This window comes from Triturus cristatus, chromosome 2_1 (assembly GCF_964204655.1).
Source record: "Triturus cristatus chromosome 2_1, aTriCri1.1, whole genome shotgun sequence".
Lineage (NCBI taxonomy): Eukaryota > Metazoa > Chordata > Amphibia > Caudata > Salamandridae > Triturus > Triturus cristatus.
This window is the reverse complement of record NC_140581.1, coordinates 27,251,626-27,267,364: the sequence shown is the minus strand read 5'-3', so window position 1 is coordinate 27,267,364 and position 15,739 is coordinate 27,251,626. Positions and strand designations below refer to the sequence as shown.

The 15,739-nt window shown below is 45.4% G+C and overlaps 1 protein-coding gene across 4 annotated transcripts in view; it reads right to left on the bottom strand.

Annotated features, from left to right (window-relative positions):
* The window catches only part of LOC146863644 (protein mab-21-like 3), a 240,614-nt gene that overhangs the window by 145,953 nt on the left and 78,922 nt on the right, over positions 1-15,739 (bottom strand). For all 4 annotated transcript variants that reach the window (XM_085627725.1, XM_085627728.1, XM_085627727.1 and 1 more), the window contains exons 2-3: positions 15,064-15,292; positions 14,124-14,274 (exon numbers count right to left, since the gene is read on the bottom strand). In XM_085627725.1, coding sequence (XP_085483851.1) covers positions 14,124-14,274; positions 15,064-15,292 — 380 coding nt within the window. The remainder of the gene's footprint in view (positions 1-14,123; positions 14,275-15,063; positions 15,293-15,739) is intronic.

The following is a 15,739-nucleotide window of genomic DNA, read 5'->3' as shown; positions in this document are numbered from 1 at the left end:
TGCGTACAGTGTCCAAGGATGAGAATGTGAAGAATTCTGCCTGAGAACTCTCATCAGAGCCTGGCCTGCTCCGTTGAGTGACCTCGATGCAGAGAGTGTAGCCTGCACCTACAGCACAGATGAAGGAAGGGGGAGCTTCTAGAAGTCTCTCTTCATGTTAGTAAAAAGTATAATGATACAGACCTCTTGGCGCTTTGACAGGAACTCTCCTGCGGAGCAAACGTGCTGCCCCAGGCTTTCTTTATTTGCATGGTTGAGATCTCCTGCCTGAGACTGTCAACAGGTTCCCCAGTCGTGCTGGAGAGGGTGATGCCAAACAGACAGCCGGTGAAGTATTCCAAGTTCTAATTACCTATTCTTGCGCAGATACATTCACTACATGCGTTTATTTTTACTTGTATATTATTACCATTTGATATATGGGAACTTGTTGCAATAAATATTACTCTTTACTTTGCAAATTAGTGTTCAGCTTTGTCACATTTTATTTTGGTATTCTAAAGTGTGTAGAGTCCTTTTTAGGACTCGCCTGACCCAGCGCATGCGCTGGTCTCCAAAAAGTGCTACCAGGCTAGCCTGGAGCTACAAGGCATATGCGCGGGCGCGCGCCGCGCTTTACCGCGAATAGGTTCACTTTCGCGGCCGCTTTGATGTTTGATTGCGATTACTTTCGCGGCCGCTTTGCATAGCCAATAGGTCTCGCTTTTTGGACCTTATAAGTATTTAGTTATGCAACTGTTGCATGGCTAAACACTTATAAGGTCCCAAAGGTGAGACCTATTGGCTATGCCAATACTTGTTTGATAAGTGTTCACATTGTGCCCTAGTATTTTGAAGTCTTGTCCAGTTGCTCTGAAGAAAAAAGCAAGACAGGCGCCCAAATGGACTGCGATCACTATCACATATTATGGTTGTGCGCTAGACTCTGCAACTTCTGGATGGACGTATGGCAAACATTACACGCTACCAGCCTATTTTCCTTCACTTAAACAGCAAAACTGGCTCTCGTACATGACCTACTGGAAGTAGACAATGCCACAAAAATATGCATCCTCCAACACTGGCGAACTCCTATCTTACCAACACTGAATGAATGTATGATTGGATTGTTCAGACTGACCACCTATGAGAGAAATATTAACAAGACCAGTTGCAGAAATTTGAGGATGTATGGTTCCTATATCTTGTCGACCAATAGACTGAAATCTCAAGGGCATGCACTCTCTCCCCCAAACTCCACCTCCCTATGTGTGATTGGAGTGAGCGCTGTATCCCCATTGCGGGCTCGGGGGGAAAGAGATGACACCATCGGAGGTCCTAGGAATGACGAAGTGGGGCAGTGAGGAATAGACGTGGATGGACATGACAGTCGATATGGGCTGGAGCATGTGGATGCTATGGATCTGTGCACAGGGATGGACAGTGGTGATGGACGACATGCCAAAGTCAACTAAATATCCTAAACAGAAATCCTTTTGGCGACCAAAGGAGACAGACCTATGACCTATCTTTCATATTTCAGGGGAAATCCTCTTCCTTGTATCATTCTTTTAAGAAACTGAAATCATGTTCAGGTTCCAAACCTCAGAATTTCTGAATATGCTGAGAATTTTCCTTTATACACGTTAACGGATGGATAAAGAGGTTTTTCTTCTTATGGAAAATAATCATGTCAGACAAGTGGGTCCTCAACATTGTGGTATCATGTTATCACATAGAGTTTCTGGTGCATCCAGAAACTTCAGGAACAATTTGAACGCCGGTTCCCAGGGATCCAATTCAAAATCAATCCTTGATAAAAATGGAATTGCCTGTCTCTTAAGGAAAAGAGAAATTTGTCCTGTTCCAAGGAAGCAGAGAAGCCTGGGTGTTTACTCAATTGTCTTTCTGGTCAAGACAACCTTCAAGGGCTATCATCTGGTAATGTATTTGAAGGACCTCAATCAGTGCATTCTGCACATCGAATTCAAGATGTGACATTATTTATTTATTGGAAAAGTTTTATATAGCACAAACATGAACCGTAGGGGTATCAGAGTGCTCTACAAAGAGGCAGATAAGATTGGCAGATAAAAGCGTACATAATAAACAATAAAGTAAGTTAACAAGCACAGGTACGAATAGAGCAAACCAAACAAGTGGTACATGTAAAGTAACAAAAAATGCATCATTGAATGAGAGACCCATGTTGTCACCAAGAAATGAAAGTTAGTTTTGGTACCTTCACGTAAATTGTTGCAACTGGTTATTCAGGTGTAACCATTTGACTTGTTTCTTGAATGAGGAGGTTGAAGGGTTAGATCTGATTTTGGAAGTTAGAACCACCCATATTCTCGGAGCAAGACCGTATAAGGAGCGGTTGTAGGTTCTTTTGTTTTTGAATTTGTGAGGTTTTGGCAAGAGAGTGTTAGAGAATATTAGTGCCCGATTCAGACCAGAAACCTCAATTCATTTGCAAGGTACACAGGGTTATTGTTAGACCTGGCACCTTGGCGTGGGTCTCTCTTCCACTTTTTGCTGATGTGCCTCATGTGTTTTGTTGGTGTTAGCTTCTCAGGGCACTGTACCACTGCCAATCAGTGCCACAGTGCAAGTGCTCCCTATGAAAAGTGTATACATTGATTGGTTTCCATGTTTGGTTTATTTGGTTTACTATCAGTCCCTAGTAAAGTGCACCAGGAGTGCCAGGGCTTGTAAATACAAATGCTGCTGGTGGGCTTGCAGCACTGGTTGTGCCACCCACAAAAGCGGCCTGGTAAAATGTGTCTAGGGTCTGCCACTGCAGAACCTGCGTGCAGTCTGGTACTGTCATGCTGACTGCGCAAGTGCACCTACTTGCCAGTCCCTAAACCTTCCCTTCGCTACATATTAGTCACCCCTATGGTAGGCCCAAGGGCAGGGTGCATTGTAGGCAAGGTAGGACATGCCCTGATGTGTGTGGCATGTCCTAATAGTGAATTACAGCCATTTTCGTTTTTCACTATTGAAGGCTACCTGCTCTCCATAGGCCAGAATGGGCTGCTGGAATTGTTACACTCTATAATCCCAGCGGATCCAGAGAGCATGGTAGAAAGTCAAGTTTAGTATGCCTGAACTCAGAATAATAAAATACTTCTTTTAGTAAAGTTTATTTTAATATCCTGTGTTTGTAAATACTACTTAGTATTTACTCACCAAGCCATTTCAGTCCCCCTCTGCTGTGTGTGTGTGCTGCCTAGGTTCAGTGAGGGGCAGGGCTGGGGAATTCCAGGAGACAGGCTGGCTGCCAGGTGGTGGGTAGAGAGATTACACCAGGATGGGTGGGAGGAGTACACCTTGACTCTGAATAGGCTTGTGCTCTACCACCACAATGCTGGCTCCGCCCCCTGTGGAGCGGCTGATGTCTCTGCCCTGTGCACTGAAAGGAAAGAGCTGAGTCACCACAACAAAGTGCTCCAAAACCGGACTGAGCCAGGCAGAGGCCCCCTGGCCACAAAGAACAAAATAAACTGTGTATAAAAGAAGGAGCCCTGCTCCTAAGAAATCAGATCCTGTTTACGCCAAGAAGAACCTCTGCCCGAAGAGAACGACCTGGGAAAGCTGCATGGAGGAGTACTGTCTCTAAGCCTGAGAGACTGGCCTGTGGTGGGTGCCTTGCTGCAAGAAGGAGAGGAAAAGACTGAGAAAATACTTTTGAATCAACTTGTGCTTTGTGAAGAATCTCCAAGGGCTTGCTGGTGAACTTGCCCCCTGAACTGCGCCCCAGGAACAGTGGGCGCTACCCCTCCCTGGAAGAAAGGAAGCTGCTGCTGGTGAATTGCGAACGCTGACTCCAGAGAACCTGTGTGTCCCCACCTCGCCGTGCAACGTGACCTCCTGCCCCGCCTGGCCTGAACAAAGTGAACTGCTGCCCCCTCGAGCCGGAGCTCGCAACGTAAGGAGAGACTGTGTGACTCCAAGCCCTGAGCCTCTGTGGCCCCGAGCCGTAGAGACCACTGCGAGGATCAACGACACGAAGGTTCGCCACTTCTGGCTGATGCCGACAGCGCTGCACCGCTGAAATCACCCCCGAGCCGCCCCTCCTTCCTCCCACCGCGAGGCGAGCTGAGGAAGTCCCGAGGCGCCCCCCCCCCCAAGCACCGTGGTCCTCTGCAAGCGAAGACTGCAACGCGACGTGGGACGCCCCTCCTGTGACTGCCAATGCCGCCGCAAACTCTCCCTAAAGATCCAAGGTACTGTGCGCCTCGAACTCCCCGGTACGACACGTACCTTCAACTGTGCGGCCCGGACTAGCTTTCCCGTACGTTGACCCCCGCGGGAAGCGTGAGCTATTGCAGGGAAGCGGCCCTGAGTGTACGGCGCGTACGGACCTCTGTACGACACGTACCAGCGCCCGTACGGCCTTGTCCGCGTACGCCTACTCACGCGGGAAGCGTGAGCTATCGCAGGGAAGCGTCCCGAAGAGTGTCCGGCCCGTACTACGAGTAGTACGACGCGTACCACCACCTGTACGACTCGTACGGAAGGCGCTTCGACGCGCACGGACCCCCAAGAGGTGCAGATTGCACCCGAATTGTGCCTTTGAAAGAACTGTGGCATCCTTGAACATTGAAAACAAGTAACTGGAACCAGATTGAAGTGAAGATTGTATTTTAAGCCTGCTTGAAGAGCCTATATATAAAGAAGCTTTATTTTTACAAATACAGTCTGGTGTCTCTGTGTGGTGGGTTGGTGATTATTGTGGGACACCCTAAATGCTTAACCTATTGTACTCTGGGGTTTAGCCTGACTGCTCGCGCCACACTACCTAGAGGGGGAGCAGGGGTTATTCACTAAGGGTAATCCTTTGCCCTGATTTAGAGGAGAGGGTCCCTGCTTGTCGCAAGTGCATACCTGTGCCAACCAGAGACCCCTGATTCTAACAGTTATTATAATGGAGGCAATCTGGAACCTAATCCTAGCTTCGAGCAATAGCCAATTGATTTGTATTAGGTCAGGTGTCAGATGATCATGTTTTCTTGAACCCATGATGAGTCTGGCAGAAGAGTTCAGACTGGCCCTTAGGGGGGCAGTCTAGCTTTGAGTAACCCTGCCAGGGTCACAATTCCATATTCCAGGCAGGAAATAAATAGGGATTGGACTGCTAGCTGCAAGTCCTCAGGAGGAAGGAACGGCTTGATTTTCTTAAGTGTGTTGAGATAGTAGTTGGCTACCCTAGTTGTTGCTCTGATGTGGTTTTACTTATTCAGGGATTTGTCCAGAGCTATGCCTAAAGATCTTGCGGAGTCAACAACATGTGAGCACAGTTAAGAGCATTAAGTTATTTGAGCCAGACTTAAATGGGTCCAGAGTGGTTGTGAGGGGCAATCATGAGGAATTCCATGTTGAGAGTCTTTAGCGTAAGGTGTTTGTGAGCTAACCATTGTTGAGTTTTCAGAAGTACACAGTTCAGAGTTTTGATGACTTCTGGTGAGGCAATATTCACCGGATATACAGTGTACGATAGAGTGTCAAAGGCGTACATGTGGTATTGTATGTTTGAACGGGTCAGAATTTCAGTGAGGGGTTCCATGAATAAGTTGAAAAGCGTGGGACCTTGAGGCACTCCAATTGCGTACTGCTGGCAAAGGAATGGTTCACTTTGATTCTTTGTGTTCTATTATGACGCAATTTAAGACATAGCCCGATAACTTCATCCTTTTTTCAAGAAGATCAATCAGGTTTTCGTGTTTGACCCTGTCAAATGCCAAGGACAGATCAAGAAGAATAAGAAGACAAGGTTCTTTCTGGTCAAGTAGTATGAAGTCGTCATCAACGATGTAATTTAGAGCTGTTTTAGTACTATGACCCGCTCTAAATCCTGATTGGTATTGGTCAAGGACCTGAAACTTTTATATATGATTGCATAGTTGTATGTGTACGCATTTCTCAAGATGCTTGGCTAGAGTCATGATATTGGAAATTGGTTGAAAGTTATTGGGATCGGATATGTCTTCATTAGGTTTTTTTGGAATGGGTGTGATTTGCCCTATTTTGAGGCAATCAGGAATCCTGCCGTGTACAAGCGACTCATGGATAATCCTGGACCAGAGTGGGAGAATGGCAAATCTAAGCTCTTTGAAGATTTGACAGACAAAGGGTCATTGAAATGATTCAAGGGTTTTAATGAAGTTACAGTTCTCAGTAGCTCAACCTCATCTGGTAGTATAAAGGTGTTCCACGATGCATTGTTTTTTAGAGTATGATCTTTGCCCTGATGATGTTGTGGGCTGGGTCAGATAATGCGGATATTTTTAAGCGAGTTGCAGTGAAAGTTCAATTTTTCTTAACTTTTCCATGTAGTGTGCAGATAAATCCTCATCACTAGGGAGTGAGGTCGGCGGAGCAGATTTTTGGTTGGTTGAGTGGTTAACTTGATGATTTCAAATATTTTTTTGGGTATGTTTTTGGCATTGTCAAGTTGAGACCGAAAGTGTTCGGCTTTCATACTACGGATATGTTTGTTTTAAGAAATTCTTGTCATCCTCAACTCTTTAAGGTTTGTTAGTTATGGAAGGAGAGTTTCTCCATGATTTCTCTGTGAGCCTTAGTTTGCATCATTCCTCGTTGAGGGAGCCATTGAACCAGGGTTTGGACTGTGTGGTCGGCATTCTTTTGATTTGCTTTGGAGCTACAGTGTTGAATATATTTGTCATGGCATGGATGTAGTGATCAGTGAGGTCATCCAGATTGGTCATGTTAGGAGGTGGAGAAAGTAGGTTATTACTAATGGATGTTAGGTAATTTACAATAATGTTCCTCAGATTACGAGACCACTGTTTGTTCTTGTGAGGTTGACCATGTCTACACAGTACTCTTTCCAGGATGCTAAAAGAGATTATGTTGTGATCTGACCAGTCATAATGAGATATGCTTTGAAGTTGAATCATGTTGTCTTTTGCTATGATTAAATCAAGGGTGGACCCCTCGTTGTGTGTGGGTTCATTGAAGAACTGGGAGAAGTTCAGGTCAGAGAGGGAAGCCTTGAAGGTGCACAGCGAGGGATCAGTTGTATTGTTCCAGTGTATGTTGTAACCCCCAAGGAAGATACGGTTGGTGAGTTGATCAGAGTTTGAAGCTATGGTTTCCATAATTTGTTCGATGAAGAGAAGATTGTCACGCCGGGGATGGTAGATCGTCTGAAGCAAACAAACTAATTTGTCATTGTTCCAGATTTAAATGCCTACGTGTTCATAGGAGGACTTCAGTGCATTTTGTAAGTGTCTCCGGGTGAGACTTGAGCAACAGATGCATGCAATGCCTCCCCCAGCTTTAACAGATCTATCCAGTCTAATAATGTCATATTTGGGAGGAACTAAGATGTCCAAAATTGAAGAGGAGGAGTCATTAAGCCAGGTTTCAGTTAAGAGCATGATGCCCAGTTTGTGCGTAAGAATGAGGTTGGCAATATCAGCTGCATGTTTGACCGCTGACCTGCAGTTAAGGAGCATCGATTTGATGTGATATTTAACTACAACCGCTTCCAGGTGTGACGTGGGAACAGGCATTAGGTTATCCTTGTTAATATTTCTGCGATTGACAATTGATTCTCAAAACGGGTTGGTAGGAATAGTTTGGATACTGCGTGGTGAGGGTGGAGAATCACTGTGAGAGTTGTTGTAAGATAGAAGAAGAAAGTGAATGTCATCCTCAGACAGATGGTTAGTGAAACTAAGGGCCCGGAGTGGTGATTAAGATATGGCTGTGTTTTCTTAAGAAAACTGAACGTGTTTTCCCTGGACGAAATTTCTCCCCTGCATTCCTTATCTGCTGCAGGAGGACAGGGTTGATTAGTCTCAAGGATCGAATTGATCTTCCAAAACTTTTCCATCTTCACTGAGATGTATAATAGGTTCTGCAAGCTATCTTTAACTAGTTGAAGATCATGCTTGAGATCTGCCAGCTTATCCTCAATGGAGGGCGGGTTAGCAGTGTGTGACGTAGGTCTAGGGGTAGATTGTAAATAGGCTCCTTCAGAGGGGTAAAGGAGGGCAATTGGAGTTCCTGATAAGTGGGGAGGAATGTGGAAGGGGAGGAGCCTTGTAGTTGTGGGCTAGAGGATGATGTACTGGTGGATGAGAGGTAAGAAGAGTTAACCTATTTGCTTCCTCTATTAGACTCATGAGTTGAGGGGCAGTGGGCAACAGTGGGCAGGGATTACGGAGGATGGGCGTGTCCTCCATTGGGGTGAAGGAGAGGTAGTGGAATGGTAGTTAGTGGAGCTAAGGTTCCCCCGGTTATTATTTTTGAAATCCTCCTGGTGGTGAACATTGTGTTTCAGACTCATGAGTGAAGGGGGGGAGGCAAATCCTCCAATTTGGTGCTAGGGCAGACTATATTCGATAGACCAGATCCAGGTTCTTCATCATTGATTTTCTGGTGATTGCCAGGGGGCTGGTTAAACTGGGTCAGACGAGGTGGGGGACAAATGGCAGAGGTGGTAGAGTTAGAGGACGTGGTGTGCGGTTTCGATACTATGGGGAGACTTTGATTCAGTTGGGTGTCCATATCAGTATTAACCAGCGTATTTGCAATCTTCATAAAGATTCTGTTGAACTGATTAAGATTACTGTCAGATTCTTGTATGAGGATGTTTTCATAGTTGTAAAGGATATGGTAAGATCTGCATTGAAATCTGGTGAGGGTATTATTGCTACTCGGAAACCATGAGGAGTTTTCCTCATTGGTTTGGATCTAAGCGTTGAAGTTAAGACTTTTCTCCACTGGGATCTTCTGTTAGTGAAGAAGGTCAGGTCATTAATCACAACACCCTTTTACAGGCAGAAATAGGCATCAGATACTAGGTTTCTGAGAAACATTTGAGTAGATTGTGTTTGAAGCTCTTAGTAGCTATTTTACATAAGTTAGGAGGTTAAACAATCTTAAATGTATTAAATCCCACTTGAGACAGCAGGCTAATCTTGGAGTAAGTGTTAATTGGTGCCATGGTGGAGATGTAAACAACGATGTATTGTGTGAAGAACAGGTTAGAGACTGCAATGTCAACAGATACATTATAAAGATAACCCACCTTTTGTTTCAAAACCCCTGGTGTTCTGTAGGCTGTTCAGAGGAAGAGCAAAGACTGCACCATTCAAAGATGGCTGCTACAAAGTGTTCCATCAAAGATGTTCTACCTTTCTTTCACGCCCTGGCTTATTGTACAACGTCTTATTTTACTTTCTATGAAAAAGGGGGGGGGGCTAATCCAATGTTTGTTTCTATCAGCCTGCTCAGACCGCCATCTTGAGGAGAAAAGGCTACAAGTTCAGATTGTAGAAAAAGACCCTCCAAAATGGAGCTTTAGCCCCAGGTCCTGTAAGTTCATTCAGCAGAGAAGAGTTAATCACCCATAGACCTTAGAAATCAAAGCCCATAAATTTAAAAAACCAAGAGAAATCTCCAGGCCATTAGTCACACATTTCAGCACATCAAGAAGTCCAGAAAATGAACCCCAGAGAATTGAGGGCCCCCTGTTGATACATTGTTCACCCTCACATCAGGAGCGGATGCATGATAACTTCCGGAGAGAACAGGCTGCTCCTGGCCCTCAGCTTATTAAAGGCACTCTCCTACTGCAGCACGTCCAGGCCAATCACAATTCAGATGCTGAGAAGATCCTGGGACTGGTGAACAGGAGCGGCTCCCCAAGCAGGCAAGGGGAGGAGATGCCATCACACCCCCAGCCAGTGTGGAGGATGCCCAAAACCCAGAGGTGTTAGAAACTGGCGAACAATACTGTTGGTCTAATGGCGGGCCCACAGAGCCTAAGCAGCCGGTCTGGACCATCTGCAAGGTATAGCGCACTAGGAGTCAGGGACAAATGGGAAACAGGTCCCGTTGTGTGGCCAGCGGAGCCAAAGAAGCTCTGGTCTCCAGACTCAGATGTTGGACCCAGGCAAGCCAACCACACGGCACCGCTTGCTGGGATACCGTGGCAGAAGAGAGCAGGACACGCTGTGGGTTCAACTACACTAGATCTTAGGGACGCTTATCTTCATATACCCATAGTAAAAAAGAACTGGAGATTCCTAAGATTTGTGGTGGGTAGACGACAGTGGCAATTTATGGTGCTTCCCTTTGGAATTAAAGCAGCCCCCAGAGTTTTCACACAGATGGTGGCTCATCTTCATTTATAGGGGATCCCAGTTTATCCATACCTCGATGACTGGTTGCTTCATGCCTCTTCCTTCCAGGACATTTTGAGGCTATTGGAACGCACAAGAGTGGTGATGAACAAATTAGGTCTTCTGCTCAACCTCTCGAAATGTCAGCTTGTATCATCAATCAATCGATCAATCAGGATTTATAAAGCGAGGCAAATCACCCATGAGGGTCTCAAGGCGCTGGAGTTACTTGCTGCTTCGCAGAGAAAGCAGTGAAAATGAGGCAAAAGCAGGAGAAAGCACTCAGAAAAACAGGGAGAAAGCAGGACGTTGCAGCAGCACTGGAGAGCTGGGCCTGGGGCCTGCTCAATGGGGTCACACTGAAGCCTCCGTTAATTTGGCCCTGGGAGGGGAGAGGGGTGCTGGGTGGTGGTGGGCGGGGTAGTTGGGAGAACGGGAGGCAGGCGGGAGCAGCTAATGAGGGAAAAAAGCAAGGAGCAGTGAAAAACAAGGGAAATGGAGGAGAAACCACTCAGGGGGAAAGGAAGGAGAAAGCAGTTAAAAATTGCGATAAAGCAGGGAAAGCCCTCAGAAAAATGGGGAAAAGAAAGGAGTAAGTAAAAATCAAGGCAAAAGAAGGCTGGTGCAGCAGCACGGGAGAGCTAGGCCTGGGGCAAGGGAGATAAAGTTCAGCTGAGCTAATTTCATGACAGATTTGGGGCAGAGCCTTTGTTCTTTAAGACAGAATTATTTGATTGCAGAAATTGGTAAACCTCTCTCCAGTTCAGAAGTTATGCATGGAGGTCCTGGGACACATGGAGGCCTGTGTTTTCACAGTTCTTTGGGGATGTCTTCATCTTCGTCCTGTGGCGCCTGCACAGCTTCTATTCTCCTGAGATTCACTCCCTGGCCCCTCTGATTCCTTTTCCAGTCAGAAAAAGCAGGGAGTAGAATGGTGGCTGAACACAGACATTCTTGCCAAGGGTGTGCAGATGCATCCTCAGAAAACTCTTATAATACCTACAGATGCCAGCAGGATTGGTTGGGGAGCAAACTTATTGGGTCAATTGTATCAATCAAAATGATTATTGGTTGAAGCAGAAGAAGTGATCGAACTGGAGGGAACTTAAGGCAATTTACAGAAGTCACCTATAGTGCAAGGATTTCATTCTGCAAAAAGATGTCATGGTGAAATTGGACAACAGTGTTTCCATAGCTTACATAAAACACCAAGGGAGCCTCAGATCAAGATCCCTGGATCAGGTGGAGACATCAATTGGTTTGTTGATGGGAAACAATGTGCTGAGTCAGTCAGGGATACACATCAAGGGGATAGACAACACCCAGGCAGATCTTCCAAGCAGGTCTATTGCTCCATTAATGAACCTATTTATGTTTTGGGGGTATTTTATATAGCGCGCACTAGGCCTGAAGGTATCAGAGCGCTTTACATGAACATTTTTGTTAGGCATGGGGAGATTAAGTGATTTGCCCAGAATCACAGAATGTTGAGCGTCCATGCCGAGACTTGAACCCGGATCCCCAGCTCCGAGGTCGCCCGCCCTAGCCGTTAGGCCACATTCTCTCCCCAATATTGTTATCTCGCAGAAACTTCAAGCAAATCTGCAGGAGATTCATGCCTCAGTTTAGAACAACACATTGGTTTAGAGGTTCGGCTTAAGGTTTCAAGAGAGGGTAGCATGGGAAAACGGACGCTGTGCCGATGGGTTGGCCCCAGAGACTGCTCTATACTTTCCTGTCTTTTCCCCTAATAACAAGGACATTGGAAAAAAAACTGCAGGAGAATGGAAACGTAATCTTGATAGTTCCCCAATGGCCAACACACTCTTGGTTCCAAATTCTCAAGAGACTGGTAATTTACCCCCAGTGAGTTCCTCCTCCCGCTCCATCTCCCTTTAGTTTTCCTTCCCTTCCTCCTCTAACTCTAGATCTCTCAGTTTGGTGGTTGAGGGCTGAACTTAATGAGAAGGATCTATCTCCTGTTTTGGTCAAAACCATATAGACTTCAAGAAGACCCTCAGCTTTAAAGACCTATTCTAGACATTGGGAGGCATATCACAAATTGTGTTCTCTGAATGTATTTTGGCTCCTTTCTGTCCATTCACTGGAGTCTTTCAGTCAGTTTTTGGTGGAGGGGTTTCAGCTTAATCTTTCTCTACTGCTCTGCACTCAAATCTCACTGATTCGCTATTAAGACTTTGAGAGTTTTCCAAACCTCAAGGATAAATTAAAGCTCTAATTAGCAGAGCCTCTAAAAGCGTTTTTATCCTGAGGCCTATCTCAAAACCTTTCTCTCCTTCTGGAGTTTCCCTATGGTTCTTAAATCTTTAGAACCCTTTTGAACCTCTAGAGGAAGTGGACTTAAAATGTCTTTCTAGGAAGATAGTTTTTTTTGTGGCTATCACCTCAGCATGAAGAATCGGGGAACTATTGGGTTTACTCTGTCATCCTCCTTTTCTAAGATTCATTGATGGTGGAGTGATACTGAGACCAGATCCCTCTTTTCTTTCCATAGTCAATTCCTCTTTCTACAACTCACAGGGGGTGTTTCTTCATTCTTTATCCCTTCCACTTCTTCAGAGAAGGAGCGTTCTCTTTACACTTTGGGTGTGAAAGGAGCTCTTTTCATTTATCTTAACAGGCCACACACTTTCAGGTATACAGATCAGCTTTTTGTGCCTTTTGGACCATCAGGAGAAGAAAGGAAGACTACTCTTGGTAGATGGTTAGAAGCTGCTATTATGCAGGTTCATAAGGGATCTCTATTCAGGGAAGATCAACCAGGGGCATGGCTGCCTCTTGGGCTGACTTCCAGGGAGTAACTATACAGGAGATTTGAAGAGCAGCTCCCTGGTCTTCAGACCCTACTTTTACCAAACATTACAGACTGTGTAATGTGATTAAGCGTAACAAGAATTTTGGTGCAAGGGTTCTGAGTTCAGTTCTTGGGTAAACTGGTTTATATTTTAGATGTCGGACGCAATAACATTTTTAGTATGCATTACATTTTTTTGGGGTGTGCATACTTTTATTGAGTGTGGTATTGTCTTTGACAAAGGCGTATAATGTGGCATATCTCACAGTGTATTTACTGGGTTGAGGATGAGGAACGTAGAGTTTAAAGTACAGGGAGAATTCCATGTGCCCTGCACTGCACAGAAATTAAATATGCATGTTAGTGAGAGAAGGGACTTTCTTATGAGAAACGTCAGAAATTATGTCACCAGGTTTTTAAGCACCTATAAAATTATAAGAGTAAACGTTGACAGTGGACCTCATGATCTGTAATCAAGTGCTGAAGCATGAAGCTATCCCCTCCACAAGTTTGAGGTTTCAGGTACTCACATATATAGACATCACATAAGCTGAAATGTGACAGAAATCAAAGTACAGCAGTATTGCAATAATACAAGACAAGGTGCATTGGAAGTATGTCAAGTCAGACAAGGATTGACAGAGTGGGACCTCCGCAAGGTTTCAACAGGGACAACACTAGGGTTGGCTGCGGGTGAGAACATGTGAGAGTATTTTTAATGTGACAGCAAGTGGAGTTTGAGTGTCTGCCCTGGGACCAGTAATTTACAGATGGTTAGCAGGCATTGAAGGAATCTACCTTGTTTGTGGATGTGCTACTTGTGAACGGAAAGTGAAGTTAGTCAAGGACTGAAGTGGGCTGACCCATTTGCCCCATGTTTTATGCTACAGTGGGCAGAAGAAAAATATGAATGACACAACTACAGACCCATGGATGAGGAGGGCTGGCTGAAAGCCTCCATCAGTATCTATTAAAATCAAAAGGTCTGGCTAACGCCACACATACGAGTGTGCACCAATGGAAAAATGGAAGCAACTGGCCCTGTGTGATGAGTTTCTAGCAGGGGGTTGGGGGACGTACCAAGATCATCGAAGATGCTACTGATTGTTTTTACTGTGACCAGAAAAGTGAACACAAAGGAGATGAGACTACTGCAGACTCACCTTCAGGTGATAGGACACCAACACCTTCCCATACTTGGTCTTCCAATGATCCTCTCTGACCTTCTTCAGGATTCGAAGGCTGTTGCGTCGATGTCCTCCATCTTCATCAATCTTTCCAAGCAGCAGTCGTTCAATTCGAGAGAAAGAATATCTGATTGATATAAGAAAAGCACATGAACTTATTAAAAAACAATTGGAGCAGACACTGGAAAGATCAACTACATTATACAATGAGAAGGCACAGGCCTTATAATGTATGATGAGAAGCTCAGGACTCGATCAACTTGAGTAAATCATCATCATTTTAATATCTCAGACACATCTCCTGCCCATCCAGCAACCCATTTAAAGGTAGACCCTCTCCTGAACCCACTCTTTTGTGGGGGGGGACACTATTAATCATCCCCTTCTTCTGCCAGCCCTCACTGTTGGCTTCGCTATCATTTTTTCACCACTCCTAACAAACCCTTGACAAATCCCTTTTCTCCTCCGATTTGGTTGTCCAATCACAGTTCTTGTCTGTCTCCCATTGCATTTCCTCCTTATGAACTTGTCCTGTCCTTTGTTTCACCCATTTAGTGGTTCGAATTCCTCTTGCAAGATATGTGGCCCCAAAGTAAACGCAATGAACAACAGGCCACTTGGATCTTTTTGTATCAGTGTCACTCTGGACTTTCCCCTAATGACCCATCCTTTCCAATACATACACACAGCCAGCCCATACTATGCTAGCAGGCTGCAGAAGTCTGCATGGCCTCCACATGTATGCCGGTGACACCCAGCTTGCATCACCTATATGGCGAGCGGTGCATGTGGACGCCAGAGCAGACACAAGCTATTGGACACAATCAGTCTTGGATGTATAATAACTATCCTACATTGAACACCTCCAAATCAGAGTTGATGTTGGTTGTGGGTGGTTGTGCATGTCATCTCTTACCTCCAGAACAGGCTGTGCTTGGCCACCAGGTCCACGCCAGTGTGCTGGATCTCACAGATCTTCTCTGGAGACGGCCAGGGCTGTCTAGGACGTGGCCATGGGATGTTCCACTGACTGAAGGGATTCTTGATGACCGGCACCAGGTCCACGCTGATCTCCTTCCTGTAGTAGGTTACCGCGAGTGTGAGAGCGGGTGTCCCCTGCTGCAGCGGCCGGACTGTCACTGAACCTACACAGCAGGAAGGTACAGGGGGTGGAGGAAGAAGATAGAATCATTCAAAGATACAGATACAATCAAGGAGCTTTGAAAACTGTTTAAAACCTCCAGGAAGCCTAGTGACTCACACACATTTATAAATTGTATTTTACCAGCTAAGCTGTAGTTAATTCTGGCTAGGGTGAGCACTATACCTCAATGTACCTTATGATATTGCTGTTCTATGCAAATAGCTACCAAAGAGAACTGTCTTGGTAGTCCAATGATAGTCCTTCTTGACTTCCAAATGACACAGATAGACTTCAGTGTTGCACCATTATCATGTGCCATCTGAGCCTGTCACCGGTGCTGCAGTGTGTGACAGTAACATACGCATCAACCTCGGAGAGATGGTCTGGGTTCACGGACCATCTCTGATTCAAAGATTTTTAGAGACCAGGAAAGAATTGTATTTTGCCA